General features: G+C 39.5%; 1 protein-coding gene across 7 annotated transcripts in view; it reads right to left on the bottom strand.

The window, feature by feature from the left end:
• Positions 1–17,632, bottom strand: part of TMEM232 (transmembrane protein 232) — a 135,902-nt gene that overhangs the window by 104,727 nt on the left and 13,543 nt on the right. For 3 of the 7 annotated variants that reach the window (XM_088653251.1, XM_060280163.2, XM_060280162.2), the window contains 4 exons: positions 15,418–15,529; positions 13,158–13,263; positions 5,104–5,261; positions 1,051–1,150 (listed from right to left, as the gene is read on the bottom strand). In XM_088653251.1, coding sequence (XP_088509377.1) covers positions 1,051–1,150; positions 5,104–5,261; positions 13,158–13,263; positions 15,418–15,529 — 476 coding nt within the window. The remainder of the gene's footprint in view (positions 1–1,050; positions 1,151–5,103; positions 5,262–13,157; positions 13,264–15,417; positions 15,530–17,632) is intronic. The other 4 variants (XM_088653252.1, XM_060280165.2, XM_088653253.1 and 1 more) reach the window with 2 other exon arrangements.

The raw sequence follows: 17,632 nt of genomic DNA, 5'->3' as shown, positions 1-17,632 counted from the left end.
ACTTGAAAGTACTCAACCTGAAGCGTACTTAACCCGAGGTATGACTGTACAGTTCTGACCATCTCGCCTCAAAAAGTATATTGTAAAGCTTGAAAAGGTTCAGAAAAGGGCAGCCCAAATGACCAAGGGGGTTGAGCAACTCCCCTAAGAAGAGAGGTTACATAATCCTTATATTCTACTTCTACTATTTCTGAGATTCCTAAGTGCTGGGAGTGCTGTTATAGTCATGTTTCGCTTGTGAGCGTCCCACTGACATCTGGTTGGCCCCTGAAGAACTAGTAGCCTGGACAGGCCTTTTACATGATCCAATAGGGCTTTCCCTCCCTGCAAACGAAAGATTGCCTACGGGCATACTTGAGATTGCCTACGGGCATACTTGAGAAACATTTTTTTAAATTGATTTTGAGAACCCTCTGGGTTTAGCTTCCCCATTAATAGTATTCAGGAGATGACCAGGTAAGTACTGAGTAGCTTGAGATATAAGTACTTCTCTCTCCTTAGGAACGGAATACAATTAACATTTTCCACAAACTGTGAGCTACAGAAAAGGCATCACAGCCCCCTATTACAAGCCCTGGACTACTTATGAAGAATAGTTCGTGTGAACTTTACATAAGTCAAGGATACTAAACAGCCTGTTCTTAATTAAGACACCATCTGAGGAAAGAGTTTTAAAACAGCTAGATAACAATTTCTTGTGCTTCACACCAGTAACCATTATATTGTTCACTAAAATAAACACTTGATTTAAATACAGTGTTTCTGACAATTGGAATCTTGTGAATGAGAGAGAGGTAACTCCGGATGCAGCCTCTCTCATCCAGCACAGGTTTTCCTACAGCACTCCTGGGGTGGTTAGTTAAATGGGGTGGCTAAATGCTCTGGATTCCCAACTGTGTCACAAATATTTTATGAGTGCATTTATCCGAAACATTTTTACCCTGCTCTCTAACTGAAAAAACTCCCAGATCAGTGGTGAGACAGTCCCTGCCCTCAGGCTTACAATCTAAAATATGTAAAGCTAGATAACTAGAAAGAAATATTTGCTACCTTTTAAGCCAACATGAAGCCTGGATCTATGTTCTTCAGAAAACCCCTGGTAACCAAAGAAATATAACAGAAGAAGCCTTAAAAAGACCAAAAATCCAAGCTGGCAAGAGAAACACAAAGCACGTCCATTAGTATCATGTCTGTTCCATTCATTTATTGTTGCCCCCTAAACTTTTGCAAAACTTGACATTTTTCTATCGGTTAATGGAACTTTGCTTATGTTCGGGACCCAGAAGTTGTCTCTACCTCAAATCTATGACCCAGAAAGGCAATTTTCTTTCTGCACCTTCTGTAACATTTTCCCTAAGACATTTTACCTGCAATCAGGTAACATACTAATCAGGATTCCTTAATGTTTCAGAGGCATTGTTTTGTATAAATATGACACTTCTACTGGTTTAAACCTCCATTATCTAAACATTTTGGATATCTGCCAGTCTTTTTCAAAAAACCCAATTGTACTAAATACCTTTGAACCTCAGTTATAGCTGCCTTCCTGACAAAGAGGAATGTGCACCATGACCTATTAGGCCTCCCTTGCATTTGCCATATGGTGATGGCATTGTTACAAGTTTATATTTTACGCTGCATGCTTGCCAAAATGTATAGAGACAGGTTTTTAAAAAAAACCTTAGAGGGGAAGAAAAGAGTAGCAGTGGTGTTTTGGGTTACTACCAAATGCATCTCAAGAGGTGGGGAGTGAAAATCAAGTTATCGGGGCTGGCAACCTGGAGTGTCAAGCATTTGTTTCAATACAGAGGCAAGCAGAAGTTTGGTGGGGAATCAAGCAAGGACTCAAACAAAGCTTGAACAAACTTAAGTGCCAAGTCAAAGTCAGTAGCTTTACAGGTCTAAATGGAATCTTATTGGCTTCTTGTGTCATTTGATCTCTGCTGGGCAGAAAACTGCAGGACTCTCTCCAGCTATTTGCAGTACCGGTACTGCATTGCAGAAGCATTCGGCCCCACATTGCCCCCTGTTTGCAAGCTGCTATAATTGTACAGGGTGAGAGGTGGCTGGTCCCCAGTTGCCAGATTTCTAACAAGAACCAAATGAGAGGGTGGGGTTCTTTCGGCAAATAAAAGGGAATCTGGAGGAGGCTTCCTCTGAAGGAACAGGGGAGGCGATAAGCACCAATTGCCCCATTGTCCCAAAATTCTCTGGAGCAGATTTGAAATCTGGATCCAACTCAGTGTGCCTCAAGCTTTATAGCAAAAGGGGCTTGTGGGGGGGGGTCCTTTCTCTTTGAACCCGAAAACCTAATAACAACTCAAGTTAATTATAGGAGCTGCAGTATACCTTACAGAGGAATAAGAAGGCTAGAGAACAGATACACCTAAAGGAATCATCCTAGATATTCATATGAAATATGTTTTAATACTGTCCATGATGCACTCGTTAACCGAAAACCAATTTTCAACAAATCTTTTGCTTGGCAAAGCAGTTTTATTTTGTTTTTCTCTTATTTAATATACCAGCCAAACCAGAAGAACTGGTGGAAAGAATCCAATAATGCCTGAGAAAGTTAATATTCTCTATACAGTCATCATTAAAGAAAATAAAGTGGTAAACAAGACAACAGAAATCTTGGGGACTATTATTAGAACTTGAGATGTCAAAATAATTGGGCTCACCAGAATAGCTGGAACACTTACCGTCTTTGCTTTTCTTGGAAACAAGCCTGAGTGCAGTGAAAATATTTAATACAATATATTCTCTTAATACACAGAAAGGATTTTTAAAAAACCTGGTGGGGGGGGACCTATGCAAAAAGTACTAGAGTAGGTTTGCTCCAGTAATGCTTCTTTGTCTGTGGTGAGAGAAAAAGTTGCCTCCAGAAGACTACAGAAGAATTTTAATAAAGGTTAATAATGCCTTTTTTAAAAAAAAGAAAAAGAAAATTGAAAGATACAAGGTTCTTTTTTTCTTTCAGGAAATTGATTTGCCACAAATGATTAATTTAACTATATGTGAATGGATATGCTAGTAATTTGTTTTGTGGGCTAGTAACTTGTATCAACTTTTGTGCAAGGTTAACGGAGGAGGAGACTCTTGAGAGTCCCATGGACTGCTAGAAGATCAAACCTATCCATTCTGAAGGAAATCAGCCCTGAGTGCTCATTGGAAGGACAGATCGTGAAGCTGAGGCTCCAATACTTTGGCCACCTCATGAGAAGACTCCCTGGAAAAGATGCTGATGTTGGGAAAAATGGAGGGCACAAAGAGAAGGGGACAACAGAGGATGAGATGGTTGGACAGTGTTCTCGAATCTACCAACATGAGTCTGACCAAACTGTGGGAGGCAGTGCAAGACAGGAGTGCCTGGCGTGCTCTGGTCCATGGGGTCACGAAGAGTTGGACACGACTAAACGACTAAACAACAACAACGGAGGAAGACAACTCCCTATCATTTCATCTTGCATCCATTAAAGATTGTGCTTGGTTCACACTCCTTCACATACAGCTAATTTTTCTTTTGCACAATGCTAACTCTTATAATAGCTACAACACATATTTCCTGAAGCTCAGATTCAATTCCCCAGTAGAGAAAGACCTGATGGAGCACCGCCACTCACCCAAAATCTGCTCTGTCACATCACTGCTGCCTACTGGAAGGTAGAGTGGAATAGGCAATGCATTAGCAAGGTCACTGTGGTGCAAACACACCAGTGGGTGCACTGGATTGGCTCATCGGGTGCATTTGCACTGCAACAACTTCGCTCACATGTGTGTGCACATGTCAATTTAGGGAACTGAGGAAGAGGACCCTAGTGATAGACAGCTTGTGTTGTGTAAAAAAAAAAGGTGGTTTGCAAGAGATCATAAAGTTTTAGCAGAGAAATCACTGCGATCAAGACAAAAATGTGTTGTTTGAGAGGGATCTGTGAATAATAGGAAAGAGGTACAAGATTGAAGTCCAATGTGGTACCTTCATTTATCTTGCAGGTCTTACTTAGCTTTCAGAAGCAAATGGTTCTCATTTGGACACTTTCATTTACTTGCCTTCAATTTCGTCCTATCTCCTGAATGCATAAATCTCTTGCTGCTACTTTAAGATTATGTGACCTAACATAATACATCTTAGTTAATGATAATCCATATGGGAGAATAAAAAGGTCACATCATTTAAGCAGTGAGAAGAACATTATGCAAGATGATCATGGAAATTATTAGAAAAATCCAAGCTATCCATATGTATTGAGACCAAAAGAAAAAAAAACCCCACCTCCCAATGCTTTTTGTATGTATTTTAGAGCATCTCGTTAAAGTGTCACTTGAAAGCTGAACTGTGGAATACTCAAAACCGGTGAATACAGAGAGATAAAAATTCAAGATAAAACGAGTTAGAATGAGGATAGCGGAAAAGAAGAATGAACTGCTTTCACTTGAACATGTTGGTGCAAATTACTTTATCCAATAAAAGGTGGACCATATAAACTGCAGCTCCCATAACTCACTTCCATGGCAAAGATTATGAGTTGGGATCTAGAAGAAACAGCTGCCTGTAGTTAGTACAGTCACAGCACGCATTCCAACAAACTGAACATCTGCTTTTATTTGTGGTAAATTGTCAACAATGCCCCTATGGATCTGATAAAATGATTTGAAAGTGCCCCTATGGATCTGATAAATGAAGTATTTAAATGTTACTACCGTTATTACTATTCCCTCCCTCCATCAACTTTTTGCTATGCTTCACTCAAAGCAGTACACACCATTAAACTAAACCAAAAGTCAATACAAACATTTCCCGTAATCCGCCTTCCCCCCAAAAATCATATTTTTAAAGGCCACAAAGAATGACAAAATCTTTAACGGCTGTCTCAAGCTGGATGCAGTTGTAGCCTGCAATGGGTCAGCATTCCACAGCTACAACCTTGAGTGGTCATAGACTGTCATAAGGGAGCAAAGAATCACATGGCATAAAATCACAGCATACCTAGATTGGCACACAAGGCCTCGAGTGGCACTTAAGTAGCCATGAAATGAAACAACATATATATCAGGGTATGAGGATGCTGGCAGATAGTCTTTAAAAAAAATACAACATACCTTGGACAACGTGATTTCACATGCGAAGAGAGATGGCTTCTCCACTGCTTCATAACAGAGTCTATACAAAACAGATTCCGCGACGAAAAATAAAACTGGGATATGGTCTGGAACAAGAGGCGCATGGTCCAAGGAAATTAAAAGTATTTCAACAGCTTCTGAAGTGAAAAGAAAATGACAGATAAATTCAACAAACAGCTTCCTCTACAGAGCCTTAGTATTTCATACGGTACTCTCATCGCACCTGCAACAAAACGCTTGCCAAGTTATGAACAAATAAAACAAGTGTTACATCAAATTTCCCCCAGATTGTTTGCCTTCTCTGATTATCACTTTGATGAAAAAGTAATTAAGGCTCGTCTCTTTCATAATTTTGTTCAACAGTTGCTGAAATGTTTATGCTAGACTATGAATTAAATCCTATTGCATAATAAAGCCATCTAAATTAATAAAATTAAACAAGCTACCAAGACTGTGCAATGTACACTGATGATGGAGGTAATCTGTAACATTTGTTCTCCTGCCAGTTTTTTGCTTAGTGGAACTGATGGTTTTGCTTTTCATACTGAGCTGAAGAAGGGCGTACAAGCCAGGTTTGCGGTCTCTTTGTATTCTGCACTTTTCAAATCTACAATCCCTATGCATCCTCAGTCTCCAGCTACCAAGAAACATATAAGCCAAATGAAGCTGAATCTAGACAAAGATGCATTAAATCTCTAAGGCCTGGGGTGAGGTGGAAGCTTAGAAGCGCCCTCTTTCTAGTTCAATCTCCCATGCTTATTCAGTTTAGGAGCCTTCAAAGGTTTTTACATCATTGGCATCTACAGGGCTTCTGTGCTTCATTATGAACCTGCCGAAATATTAAGATTTACAAGAAAGGACCTTTCAGGAATACCTCTACCTAAAGAGGCCCTCTTGTTGGGCACACATGAAAGGGATGGGAAACCTTTTTGGCTCTGCAGGCCAGATCCTTATCAGATCTGCACCCACAACAAAAGCTACAGGAGAGTAGAAGCAGCTGGACCAACTGCAAAGCAGGTAAATGTTTAGCTACCATTGTTCTGCTTTGCCTTGAAGGGGGAGGAGAGATACCTGACCATCCTAATAATAATAATAATAATAATAATAATAATAATAATAATAATAATAATAATTTATTTATTTATTTATTTATATCCCATCCATCAGGCTATGTTTCCCCAGCCACTCTGGGTGGCTCCCAACAGAAAATTAAAAATACAATAAAACATCAAACATGTAAAACTTCCCTAAACAGGGCTGCCTTCAGGTTTTTTCTAAAAGTCAGTTGCTTCTTTCCTTGACATCTGATGGGAAGGCGTTCCACAGGGCGGGTGCCACGTCCAAGAAGGCCCTCTGCCTGGTTCCCTGTAACCTCACTTCTCGCAGGGAGGGAACCGCCGGAAGGCCCTAGGAGCTAGACCTCAGTGTCCAGGATGAACAATGGGGGTGGAGACACTACTTCAAGTACACTGGGCCAAGGCCATTTAGGGCTTTAAAGGTCAGCACCAACACTTTGAATTGTGCTCAGAAATGTACTGGGAGCCAATGTAGGTCTTTCAGGACTGGTGTTATGTGGTCTCGACGGCCATCTCTAATGAAGAGACTGGACCCCCACCACCACCACTGATTTGCAACAGTTGGGCTTGACACCAGACTTTTTTTGGGGGGTGGGGGGAATTTAAAGGCGGGGATCAGAGAATACATTAATACATTTATATGTTGCTGTAAGTCACTTGGAGATCTTTGGGTGTCAAGTGACTAATAAGTTTAAAAAAATAATAATCCTAGCCCAGGGAGGGCAAGGGTTAGGCCATCATGGATCAATGCAACCCTACATGCCTGCTCAGAAATAACTTAATAGTTAAGTTTGTATCGGTTTACAGCATTAGCTTGCAAACTATTTTGATAATTGAATTGATGAATTTAGTATTCAGGATCTTTGGAGAAATCTTTTTTTTAAAAAAAACTTTTTATTCAAAAATTCTCAACAATATATTTTGCTTTTTTAAAAAAAACTTTTCTCAAAGATTAGCTGACTGTAAAATATATGCACAGCGTTCTCCAATATAGCACTAAAGTCTGGTGTTGAAGACAGAAGGTTTAGCCCACTGACATGGAAGGTAGATAAGCTCCTATTTCAAAACCAGAGTCTATAGTAAAAGCCACAGAGAATTAGCCTTGTGAACTTTTTAAATGTTTAAACTTTTATTAACATTCCATAAGGCTCATACCAAATAATTTATGATCGATCAGGAAACATGTACAAAGAGGGGGGGGAAATGTTAGCAAAAAATAAAGGAGAAAATTACTTCTCAAAGCAAGCAGCACAAACATGCATATTTGAAGAGACTTTATATGACATTCGGGAAAAAGAGAGAGCATTAGATAATTTTTAAAAATTAGAATTGTATTATTTATCTATAATATTCATAGCTCATCATAGTATATTATAATGTATTATCAAGTGGTCATTACAACTTTTCTGAACATAAGCTTATAATACACACAAACAATAAATAAAAAATTCTCTGACTTAATTTTTAATAACATTGGAATATTTTTGTTGATTTGGGGATAATTTGATTGACAAAGCATGAATTCATATATTTTTTTGATAAAATGATGTTATATTGTCCTAGTATTTCTCTGTGCATTTTAATTAATTAATAATAATAATAATTTATTTATTTATGTATACTCCACCCATCTGGCTGGGTTTCCCCAGCCACTCTGGGTGGCTCCCAATAGAATATTAAAAATGTGATAAAACATCAAACATTAAAAACTTCCCTAAACAGGGCTGTTATCTATAAAGGGTTTGCTTATCAATACCATATATTTAATATACCAAGCAGTCAAAATATGGTCTTATGATCAATAAGAGCAACATTATGGTGGTTCAGAACTAGACTCGTCCCTGAGAATTACATTTATCCAGCAAACTAAAATGATGTGGAAAACTAATTCAGGTCCACCAGACTTCTATATAAAAAGCTGGGAGTATGGATTTGTTTGCATGGATGCAAATGAGTCATTTACAGGTATGGGCATCTGCCTGGAATTAAACCGTTTCTGCAGCACATTTCAATATTTTGCGCAAACAACCGTTAGGGACCATTTCTGGCCCAAAATCAAGAACAAAAAACAACAACATCAAGGCTAAAAGAGCTAACTGACCAAACCTGCTTGTTTTGGACAAATTCTCATAGCTGGACTCACAGAACAATACAGATGAGACTGATGGGACTAAAATTCAAATAAACCCTTTGAACTTACTATTCCATCTGTTACAGTTATTGTGCACAGCAGAGAGACAACCTTCTTTTTTATAACCTTATGGTTAACAAAGACAATGAATACTAATTAGCAGGCAATCAGTGCAATGAGATTTCAAAGGCCAGCTATTTGGGATTTACCCAGATGTCATGCCCAAATTACTAGGGGTGGAGTGAGGAAAAGGCTCAAAGAACTCATCCAAGCAGAATCTGCATTTTGCTGTACAAGAACGTTGGAATATGGTAGTGATATTGTGTACCTGGCTTTGCGTGTACTATTTGCTGCTGATTTTTTCTAATACCTTTCCAACATGTACATTTTACAATAATAACAAGGGTGTAGAAAAAGGCACCCTAAATTATATGGGGTCTGGATCAATTTCCCTATGGAGAGAAGTTTACAATAGCTAAAAGGTAAAGGTAAAGGTACCCCTCACCGTTAGGTCCAGTCGCGGACAACTCTGGGGTTGCGGTGCTCATCTCGCTCTAAAGGCCGAGGGAGCTGGCGTTTGTCCACAGACAGCTTCCGGGTCATGTGGCCAGCATGACTAAGCCACATCTGGCGAACCAGAGCAGCGCACGGAAACGCCATTTACCTTCCTGCCGGAACGGTACCTATTTATCTACTTGTACTTTGACGTGCTTTCAAACTGCTAGGTTGGCAGGAGCAGGGACCGAACAACGGGAGCTCACCCCGTCGCGGGGATTCGAACCGCCGTCCTTCTGATCGGCAAGCCCTAGGCTCAGTGGTTTAGACCACAGGGATATTTAACTGGGGGGAGTAAGGGGGACATGCTAGAGAAGTATACAATTATGTACATTGTAGAGAAAAGGAACAGAGTTTTTTTCTTCCTCTCATAATACTAGAACCCAACATAAGCCAGTGATGCAGAATGGTGGGAAATCCAGACTAAAGGAAGTACTCCTTCATATATCTAAACTTGTGGAATTCACTTCCACAAGTTGTGTGGCGGCCATCAATTTAAGCTAGGATTACCAGACGTCCCCATTTCCCCGGGACAGTCCCCGGATTTGCGAATCTGTCCCCGGACAAATTCCATCCCCGGAATGTCCCCGGATTTCATCTAATGTCTCCAAGAAATGTGGCAGCGGCAGCAGCAGTCTCAGCAGCCCGGAGCCAGCTTGGTAGCGCAGTTGGCTCTGGATGGCTTCAGGAGCTGCTCACTGCCATGGCCCCCACCGTTTTGCCTCACTGGAAGTCCCCATATGATGGTGGTGCAGGGGCTCTAAGATGCAGCTTCTGGTTTGCCTTCACATTCCCTGACCCCAGCAACTAAGGTGTGAAGGGAGGCTTCATGCTGCCTATCGAAGCAGCCCTGATCCCAACTCCTACTTGCGTGCAAGCAGGAGTGAGGCGGTGATCTCTCAGCTGTGAAGGGAGGCTTCATGCTGCCTGTCGGAGCTTGCGTGCAAGCAGGAGGGGGCAGGGATCTCTCAGTTAGGCAACGGGAAGCCTCCCTTCCCAGCTGAGGGATCCCCATCCCCTCCTGCTTGCACGAAAGTAGGAACGGGATTGGGGCTGCTCCAATGGGAAGGGAGGCATCGCACTGCCCGAGCCTCGCCGCCGCCGCCACTCTTGGCCCTCCTCCTCTGCCTTTCATGCCTGACCCACCGTGCACTGCTTCCCCACCACCACCAAAGAACCAACAACTCAGGGGCTGCCCAGGCTCATGGAGAAAGAAGATAGAAGATAGAAGCCTCGGAGGAAGGGGAAACGTGGCGGCTGAGGTCAAGGCAGCTGCTTCCATCACCATCACTGCAGCATCAACATCCTGAATGTGTAATATTTATTTTATTTTATTTTATTTTATTTTATTTATTGTGTCCCTAGATTCATTGAAAAAAAATCTGGTGCCATCACTCTCCCCATCACCCTTGGTGGGTCCGAGGGATAACTTCTTGAAACAAGTAGCTTCTTATGTACTCATGTAAATACCGGTGAGATTTAGAGCCCTGGACAATCAAGGAGGCAACAAAGGAGGGAGGGGGCCTCTTGGTTGAAAACTCACATGGCCAAATATAATGGCTGAAGGGAGCTAAAGTTGCATCCATATATACAAAATGGGGGCATATATTAAATGACTCTGCTTCATCTTTTGGATCAGACATGTTAATCTGCAGATCACTGATCTTCGTCTGTCAAATTTATTTTGTGTATGACCCTTTCCATAATCATTCCACTTCCCATTCGCTCAAGTCAGAAGATAGAAAGGAATAATAATAATTGAAAATAATAATAATAATAATAATAATAATAATAATAATAATAATAATATGCAGTGCTGTTTTTCTAGAAAAAGAGGTGCCGGAACTCACCATGGACACCTCCCTCGTTCTCTTAGAATGGCAATGGTGCCCACCTGAGAGGTGCCGGAATTGAATTCCAACTGCCCTGACAATATGCAAGATCCATTTATCCCTTTATCCTCATCAAATTTTATAAAGCAAGGTATTTCATTCTTTGGGTTTTTTGAGGGGGGTGATTTGGGGGGAGGGACACTTTAAAACTTGTTCCATTACTCCTAAATCTTTGAAACTAACAATATCATGCTTTTTCATAGAAATAATTGGGGAAACCTAAAGCATGCCGTTATTGAAGGCAAATTACTTCACAAGTTTAAATGTCATTTTAAATTACACCCAATTAATGTCTAAATTTAGAAAGAGCTTATAAAGCAGTGCTACTTGGAAAAAAATCATGAGAATGCTGAATATACATGGTTTTGTAATTGCACAAAATTAAGTATCGAAATGCAAGGCATTAGGTGAAGTGCTAATTCTATTGCAGGCTTTTCATCTGTGAAGTGGTTTTTGGAATAATTTGAGCAGCCAAATTCTGTCTTGCTCAGCTGAAGCCTACAGGGCACAGCCGTGCAGTTGCAAACTGGAAACAACAGCCAACAGCAGAGGTCCAACGGAAAAAGCAAGAAGCAAGACAAAAGGCCTGTGAAAATTGTTAAACGACATAGAAATTGAGAGTGGGGGGTCAGGTCAGGGTTGTGCCCACCAGCCTTCACACACTGATCATTTTGTCTACACAAGGGTCTATATATACACACCGCAATGTGCACCGACTCTGAACATGCAAGCTATATGCTGCAAAAATGGAGTGAACAGACTGTGCCTTCAATTGCTATGTGCATTGTGCAAAAATTACAATTAAGGTGTGGCAGCTTGGGTCGGACCAGCAGGTATAGAATCAGAGTCTGAATGTACCTAAAGGTCATCTACTCCAACTGCCTACCAATGTAGGAAATCCACTACTACAACACCAGTAATGGCATGACCATTCATAGAACTTTGATATTCATGCCTCTCATAATCTTTGTTTTTCTTCTCCAGACGCATGCACACACATTTCTAGTTTAATCATCTGCACGGGGCTAAGGTATCCATCAGATACATGATCTGCAGGCCTATGGACAGCCCACAGGTAGGTAATTTGTTCCAATAATAATCTCTAGAACAAGACTAGGCTCTAGATAACAAAGCAAGCTCTGAAAACTGCCTCCAGCTTTGTCCTCTTTCTGAAGAGTAGGCATGCTTTGGCAGAGTTTAGCACTCCTGTCACATTTTGTATTCTCCTGAACTGGTCTTGGGAAAAGAAAAGTAGATTTGGGGCAACTGGTAATAGGGCTTCCTGGCTGTCTCAGGGTGGTGACTTGTTAGATCTTCAGCTGCTCAACAGGGCTTCCTCCTGCATTTATGAACACAATCTGCTCATTCACATATAGACCTTCAGATCCCAATGGGGCCTGGAATCCCAGATATTCCAGCTCCATGTCTGGGTTGCTACTGTGCACCATGGAAATGACTCATCTTCTGGCAATTTGGTGTTTAGATTACTGACTTGCCATCTATGCAACATGACTTAAGTCAATAAGGTGAAATGAACAAGGTTAGAAAATATAAAGGAGCATTATTATTATTATTATTATTATTATTATTATTATTATTATTATTATTATGCTCTTCAGAAGGTCTCAGGGCAGGGTACAGCAATATCAAATGCGCCATTAAAATCAGTTTAGAACTAACTGTGAAATTAGCATTTCTCCCAGACATTTAGAATTGAAAGCTGAATTGCAAGTAGTACTATTTTGATAGCCATGATAAACACAGAAGTACTCCAATATCTCTGGTTTTAAAATCCCATCAAAAATTGTTCTCTGTATTCTTTTGATGATTCCGAGTACAAGAACATTCAGCTTGGTTCGTTACTTTCCAGCAGGCCTCTTTAGTTTCAGAGATGCCCTGTTTTTATCTAACCAGAGAGAAATCTGTAATTTTACAGTATTGAGGCTTCAGCTTTCAGAATTTTTTCACAGCTGTCAAATGGAAATACCATGGAGTTTTCAGCTTTTTCTTGTAAATGTCCAGGGCTGGGCCTAAAATTTTGCAACAGCACTGCACTAATGGTCTTATAGGACAGGGATATTCAACTTTAGTTATACTCATCCAATGTTATTGCATGCTTGTATCCATAAGAATAATTTCAAAAGCCATGTCAGTTGATACAGAATGGCATCAAAGCAGATAGATAGATGATAGATAGATAGATAGATAGATAGATAGATAGATAGATAGATAGATAGATAGATAGATAGATATATTATTGTGTAATTAATCTCTTTGTGAGAAGAACAGCTTTATTTTCTTTCCAGTGTTTATAATTTTTGCAGTACTGTACTTGCTTAGAGAAAAGGGCAGCAAAAAAAGAATCTCAAAGAAACCTACCTTCGTGAATTTCTCCTTTACACTGTGATAACAGAACTGCCTCAGCCCATGCTCCAGGAAGATCTACATACTTCCCAACACCTAATGTGCTAAGACCTGATCGCCTCTGTTTGGAACATAAAAGATAAGAAGACAAAATTTGAGATTTAAAAATCCTTACAAAAGTAAATGTACTTAGAATGATGTTTCTACATATTTAAAGAAAGTGTTATTGCTGATGCAAAACACAATAGCTGGAGCTAACAAGGTAGAAATGTTTAATCCCTCAGGTTAACACTTAAATAAGAAGATGAATGCTTAGCTCTAATTATACTGTTATTACCACCTGAAGTACCTTTCAACAAAAGCAATTACTAGCTCCGCATCATAGTAATAAATTGTGAAGAGAACTCTTGTGCTAGCATCTCAGTAGGATGGAATCCAAATAGCGAATCCCACCAAAATGTGTCTCACATTCTACAGGCAACTCTTGCATGATTGCAGTTTGAAAACTAATTTGGTTGGACTCACAGGTGCTGTTCTTTGGTCACACGCACAGCATTTCACCAATCAGACAAAACACTCTTTTTCAGACTCTGTGCTATTCATTTGTATTTGTGTTTATTTAAACGAATTAGCATATGCTGAATGATCAATGGAAAATTCCCTTGTATACTTGCATCATTTCTGTCAGGTCATTCTGTGCACGCCTCCCCCAATTTACCAGAAGAGGTGGCAAGGTTAAAAACAGCAAAGATTGCATGGGAAAAGATGTTCCTTCCAATCCTAAACTTCTTTTTAGAAAACTGTAAGTACATAGGTCTGATTCTCCTACCACTGCCATAAAAAAATGCCCAGAAATCAAATACTTCAATCATTTTCATTTAATAATTTCTTAATGGTTTTATATGTCTTGTACAAACCATTTGATGAATATCGCCCCTAAAGAGATTCTGTTACAATAACCCTCCTATGAAGTTGTTTGCTTCCATTACGAAGGAATTCTGAGCTTAGGTCCTTTTCTCAGGTTGATTTTTGTATTCTAGCATCTGATTTCATCCAGCAGAAACTGCTGACTACAAGTGAATCTCTCATCTCCATCCAACTTATCATTGGAACAAAATATTTGGGAAAAAAATATTTAAGGTAAGTGGAAGTGGGGTTTACAATCAAGCAGTAATGGGAGTTTATTAAATAAATATGTGAGAAAATTGCCATCGATTTCCATATATTTCTCCTCCTCTGATAAATGATGAGAAAGAACCATTTGTGGTTTCTGCATTATGACAACTTTATTTATTGTTTCATTTTCTTACATTTATATTCCACCTTTCATGGAACCCAAGACGTCATCAAGTTACCAATCCAGGTACCAAACAGACCCAGAGCTGCTTAGCTTCACAAGGTATTACCTTGTGATACAAGGTAATACAAGGTGGAACAGCAGGGTCATTTCAGTTACATCTCTCACAGTTCTATACCCAAGGGCAGCCTTTATGAGCTTGAGCCAAGCTCCCTCTACAAAATATTGCAGAACCTTCTTCAATCAACCTTTCAGTGAGACTCCGTAATTTTGTTGAAGGCATGTTATGTAAACATAAGCATACATAAATAACTACCGGTATACTAAACATAAATAACTATACTGCCCTTTGCATTTTTATGTGTTCATTATTGACTTTTTCTCAATACAGGTATTGGATGCTATTACTAATAATCTCAACAATCTCTATCCAAAATCTGCCAACCCTCACCAGGAGCCTATGATATCAATATAACTGTGCCAATGTTGCATTTGTTGACTTTTATCAGCAAATGCATTATTTCTGCAAAATGAACAGGGGGAAAGGGAGACATACAACAAGGAAAAACTCGTGCAGAACATCTACACCATGGAAGGTATCTTCTAAAGCTTGCATTTAAAAAGAGTGTTCTTAATTGTATTTACTGAATGGCAACGTTATTGTTTTCAAAATATTTTACAATACGAGCTATTGCTCTGTTTCTACACATTATTATTATTTGCTTAATAAGAGGTGTTCAGAGAACACAACACAGTATAAAGTCAGATCAGAATGACACTTTTGTCAAATAGTATTTTACAAAACACTATGAAAATGGTAACTAAAAGGTCACTTTCAAAAAGTAAATAATGAACATTTTGCATCAGAAATATTTAAATTAATTCTTAATTATTAAACACCACTGTAGAAATTTAAGATCAACAGATTGCCCTTATAAATGTCCCTTTAGAAATCCAGTAATCCTTATGTATACAGACCTTGCATCTTGCAACCATTTTTTTAGCCAGCTCTATGAATTTTTCTTTACTTTCTGTTTGCAGTGAGAAATTGAAATCCTCAACGAATTGTTCTGTAAGTTGAAACGGGTTTCTGATAAAAAAAATCCAGTGAAGAATTTCAGTTTAATTGGTACATCATCAGTAAATGAAATCAAAATTTTGTGTATAAAAGATAACTATGGAAAGCTAATTTAATTTTAAAAGCCCTATTTGACTCAATGTACAGTGTAGAACATTGTTCTGTGTTCCTAATTTACAATGCTTTATTTGTTGGATAATGAGTAAGACTGTTTCAATAGCAGCCAACAGACTATGAATATTGCAGGAATATATTGATTATTAAACACTGCACTTATAGTTCGTCATTATGCTGCTTCCAAGTTATTGGCATTTCTTCATGGAATGCAGTTTTTTGTAAGAAGCAGCTAATAATCTATGTGTAGACCATCATGCTTTACAAAAATATATACCTGTATTTACTCACTGAATACACAGCACATTACAAGACCGTTCCATACAGTGGTACCTCTCCTTACGAATTTAATGCGTTCTGAACACACATTCGTAAGTCAAAAAAAAAAGGAAGTCGAATCCCATAGGAATGCATTGTGAGAAAAAATTCGTAAGTTGAAGCAACCCTATCTAAAAATTTGTAAGTAGAAAAAATCCTATCTAAACCGCATCCAAGATGGTGGACAGAGCTCCAATTGTAAGTAGAAACATTCGTAAGTCGAATCATTCATAAGTAGAGGTACCACTGTATAAGAATTTCATCATGTTGGAAAGAGTTAACTCTTTACAATATTAACCCTTTGAATGATTGTTGGTGAAGAAATTAGACCAGGCATGGGCAAACTCCGGCCCTCCAGATGTTTGGGACTACAATTCCCATCATCCCTGAATACTGGTTCTGTTAGCTAGGGATGATGGGAATTGTAGTCCCAAACATCTGGAGGGCTGGAGTTTGCCTATGCCTGAATTACACTAATCAATTTATACTATCAGGTAAACATAAATTCTGAGCTGCAACTGATTACTTAAATGAAATTACTACCCTTCCCTTAAATTGAAATCTACCCATTATTTCTCTAAATTGGCCTCTTAAACCTCTGCTGTCTTAATTTCTCTAGAACTAAGCTTCATAGGAAAGAATCCCAATCAGAAAACACCAAGAGCATTAATGCATCTGAAAAACCGAATGTGACATGATGAAAGGAATAATAATATTAATAAGGAAAATAATAATGATAGAATCACTTTAAATTAAAATAGGACACTGCTAAAAATGACTTAGTATCTTCCATTTTGCATCCAAAAATATGGATTTGAGTTAAAAGAGACTTAATGTGGATTCTACTTTTACAATAGTGTACTGTTTGAGCAACCAATTGATATAACGCTAGTCAGCAGCAGGCCTCATGCAAGGTTGACAGCATAGCTGCAAAGTTCTCCCTTTTTTTAAGGGAAATTCCTTTATGCTGAATAGGCTTCCTCACGAGAAAAGGGAAAACTTGGCAGCTATGGTTGACAGATACCTTTGACACATCTAATCTCCACTTAACTAAGCAAAAAAAGGATGCAGGTGGCGCTATGGTCTAAGCCACTGAGCCTCTTGGGCTTGCCGATCAGAAGGTCGGTGGTTCGAATCCCCGCGACGGGGTAAGCTCCCATTGCTCTGTCCCAGCTCCTGCCAACCTAGCAGTTCAAAAGCATGCCAAAAAGTGCAAGTAGATAAATAGGTGCCGCTCCAGTAGGAAGGTAAAAGGCATTTCCATGCGCTCTAGTTTCCATCACGGTGTTCCGTTGCACCAGAAGCAGTTTAGTCATGCTGGCCACAGGACCCGGAAAGCTGTCTGTGGAGAAACGCCGGCTCCCTTGGCCTGAAAGCGAGATGAGTGCTGCAAACCCCATAGTCGCCTTTGACTGGACTTTAACCGCCATGGGGTCCTTTACCTTTACCTTTACCAACTAAGCAAATAGTTTCCAGTAAGTCACCTAGCTCATACCATCTTGAGGGAAGGATTGTTTGTTCTGTTGTCCTGTCTAACAATTTTAATTTGGGGGGGGGCATCTTTGGCTCCTTGTGTACCCACCCCAGTCAAATGGTTGTTTCCTGCTGATTGCTGTTAAAGTTCCCCATAAACTACTTTTTCCTATCTATATCTTCTCCATGCTCCCGAGTCTCTCATTAACA

Source organism: Zootoca vivipara, chromosome 10 (genome assembly GCF_965207765.1).
Source record: "Zootoca vivipara chromosome 10, rZooViv2.hap1.1, whole genome shotgun sequence".
NCBI lineage: Eukaryota > Metazoa > Chordata > Lepidosauria > Squamata > Lacertidae > Zootoca > Zootoca vivipara.
Note: the sequence above shows the minus strand (reverse complement) of the source record. Positions and strands in the feature narration are given on the sequence as shown.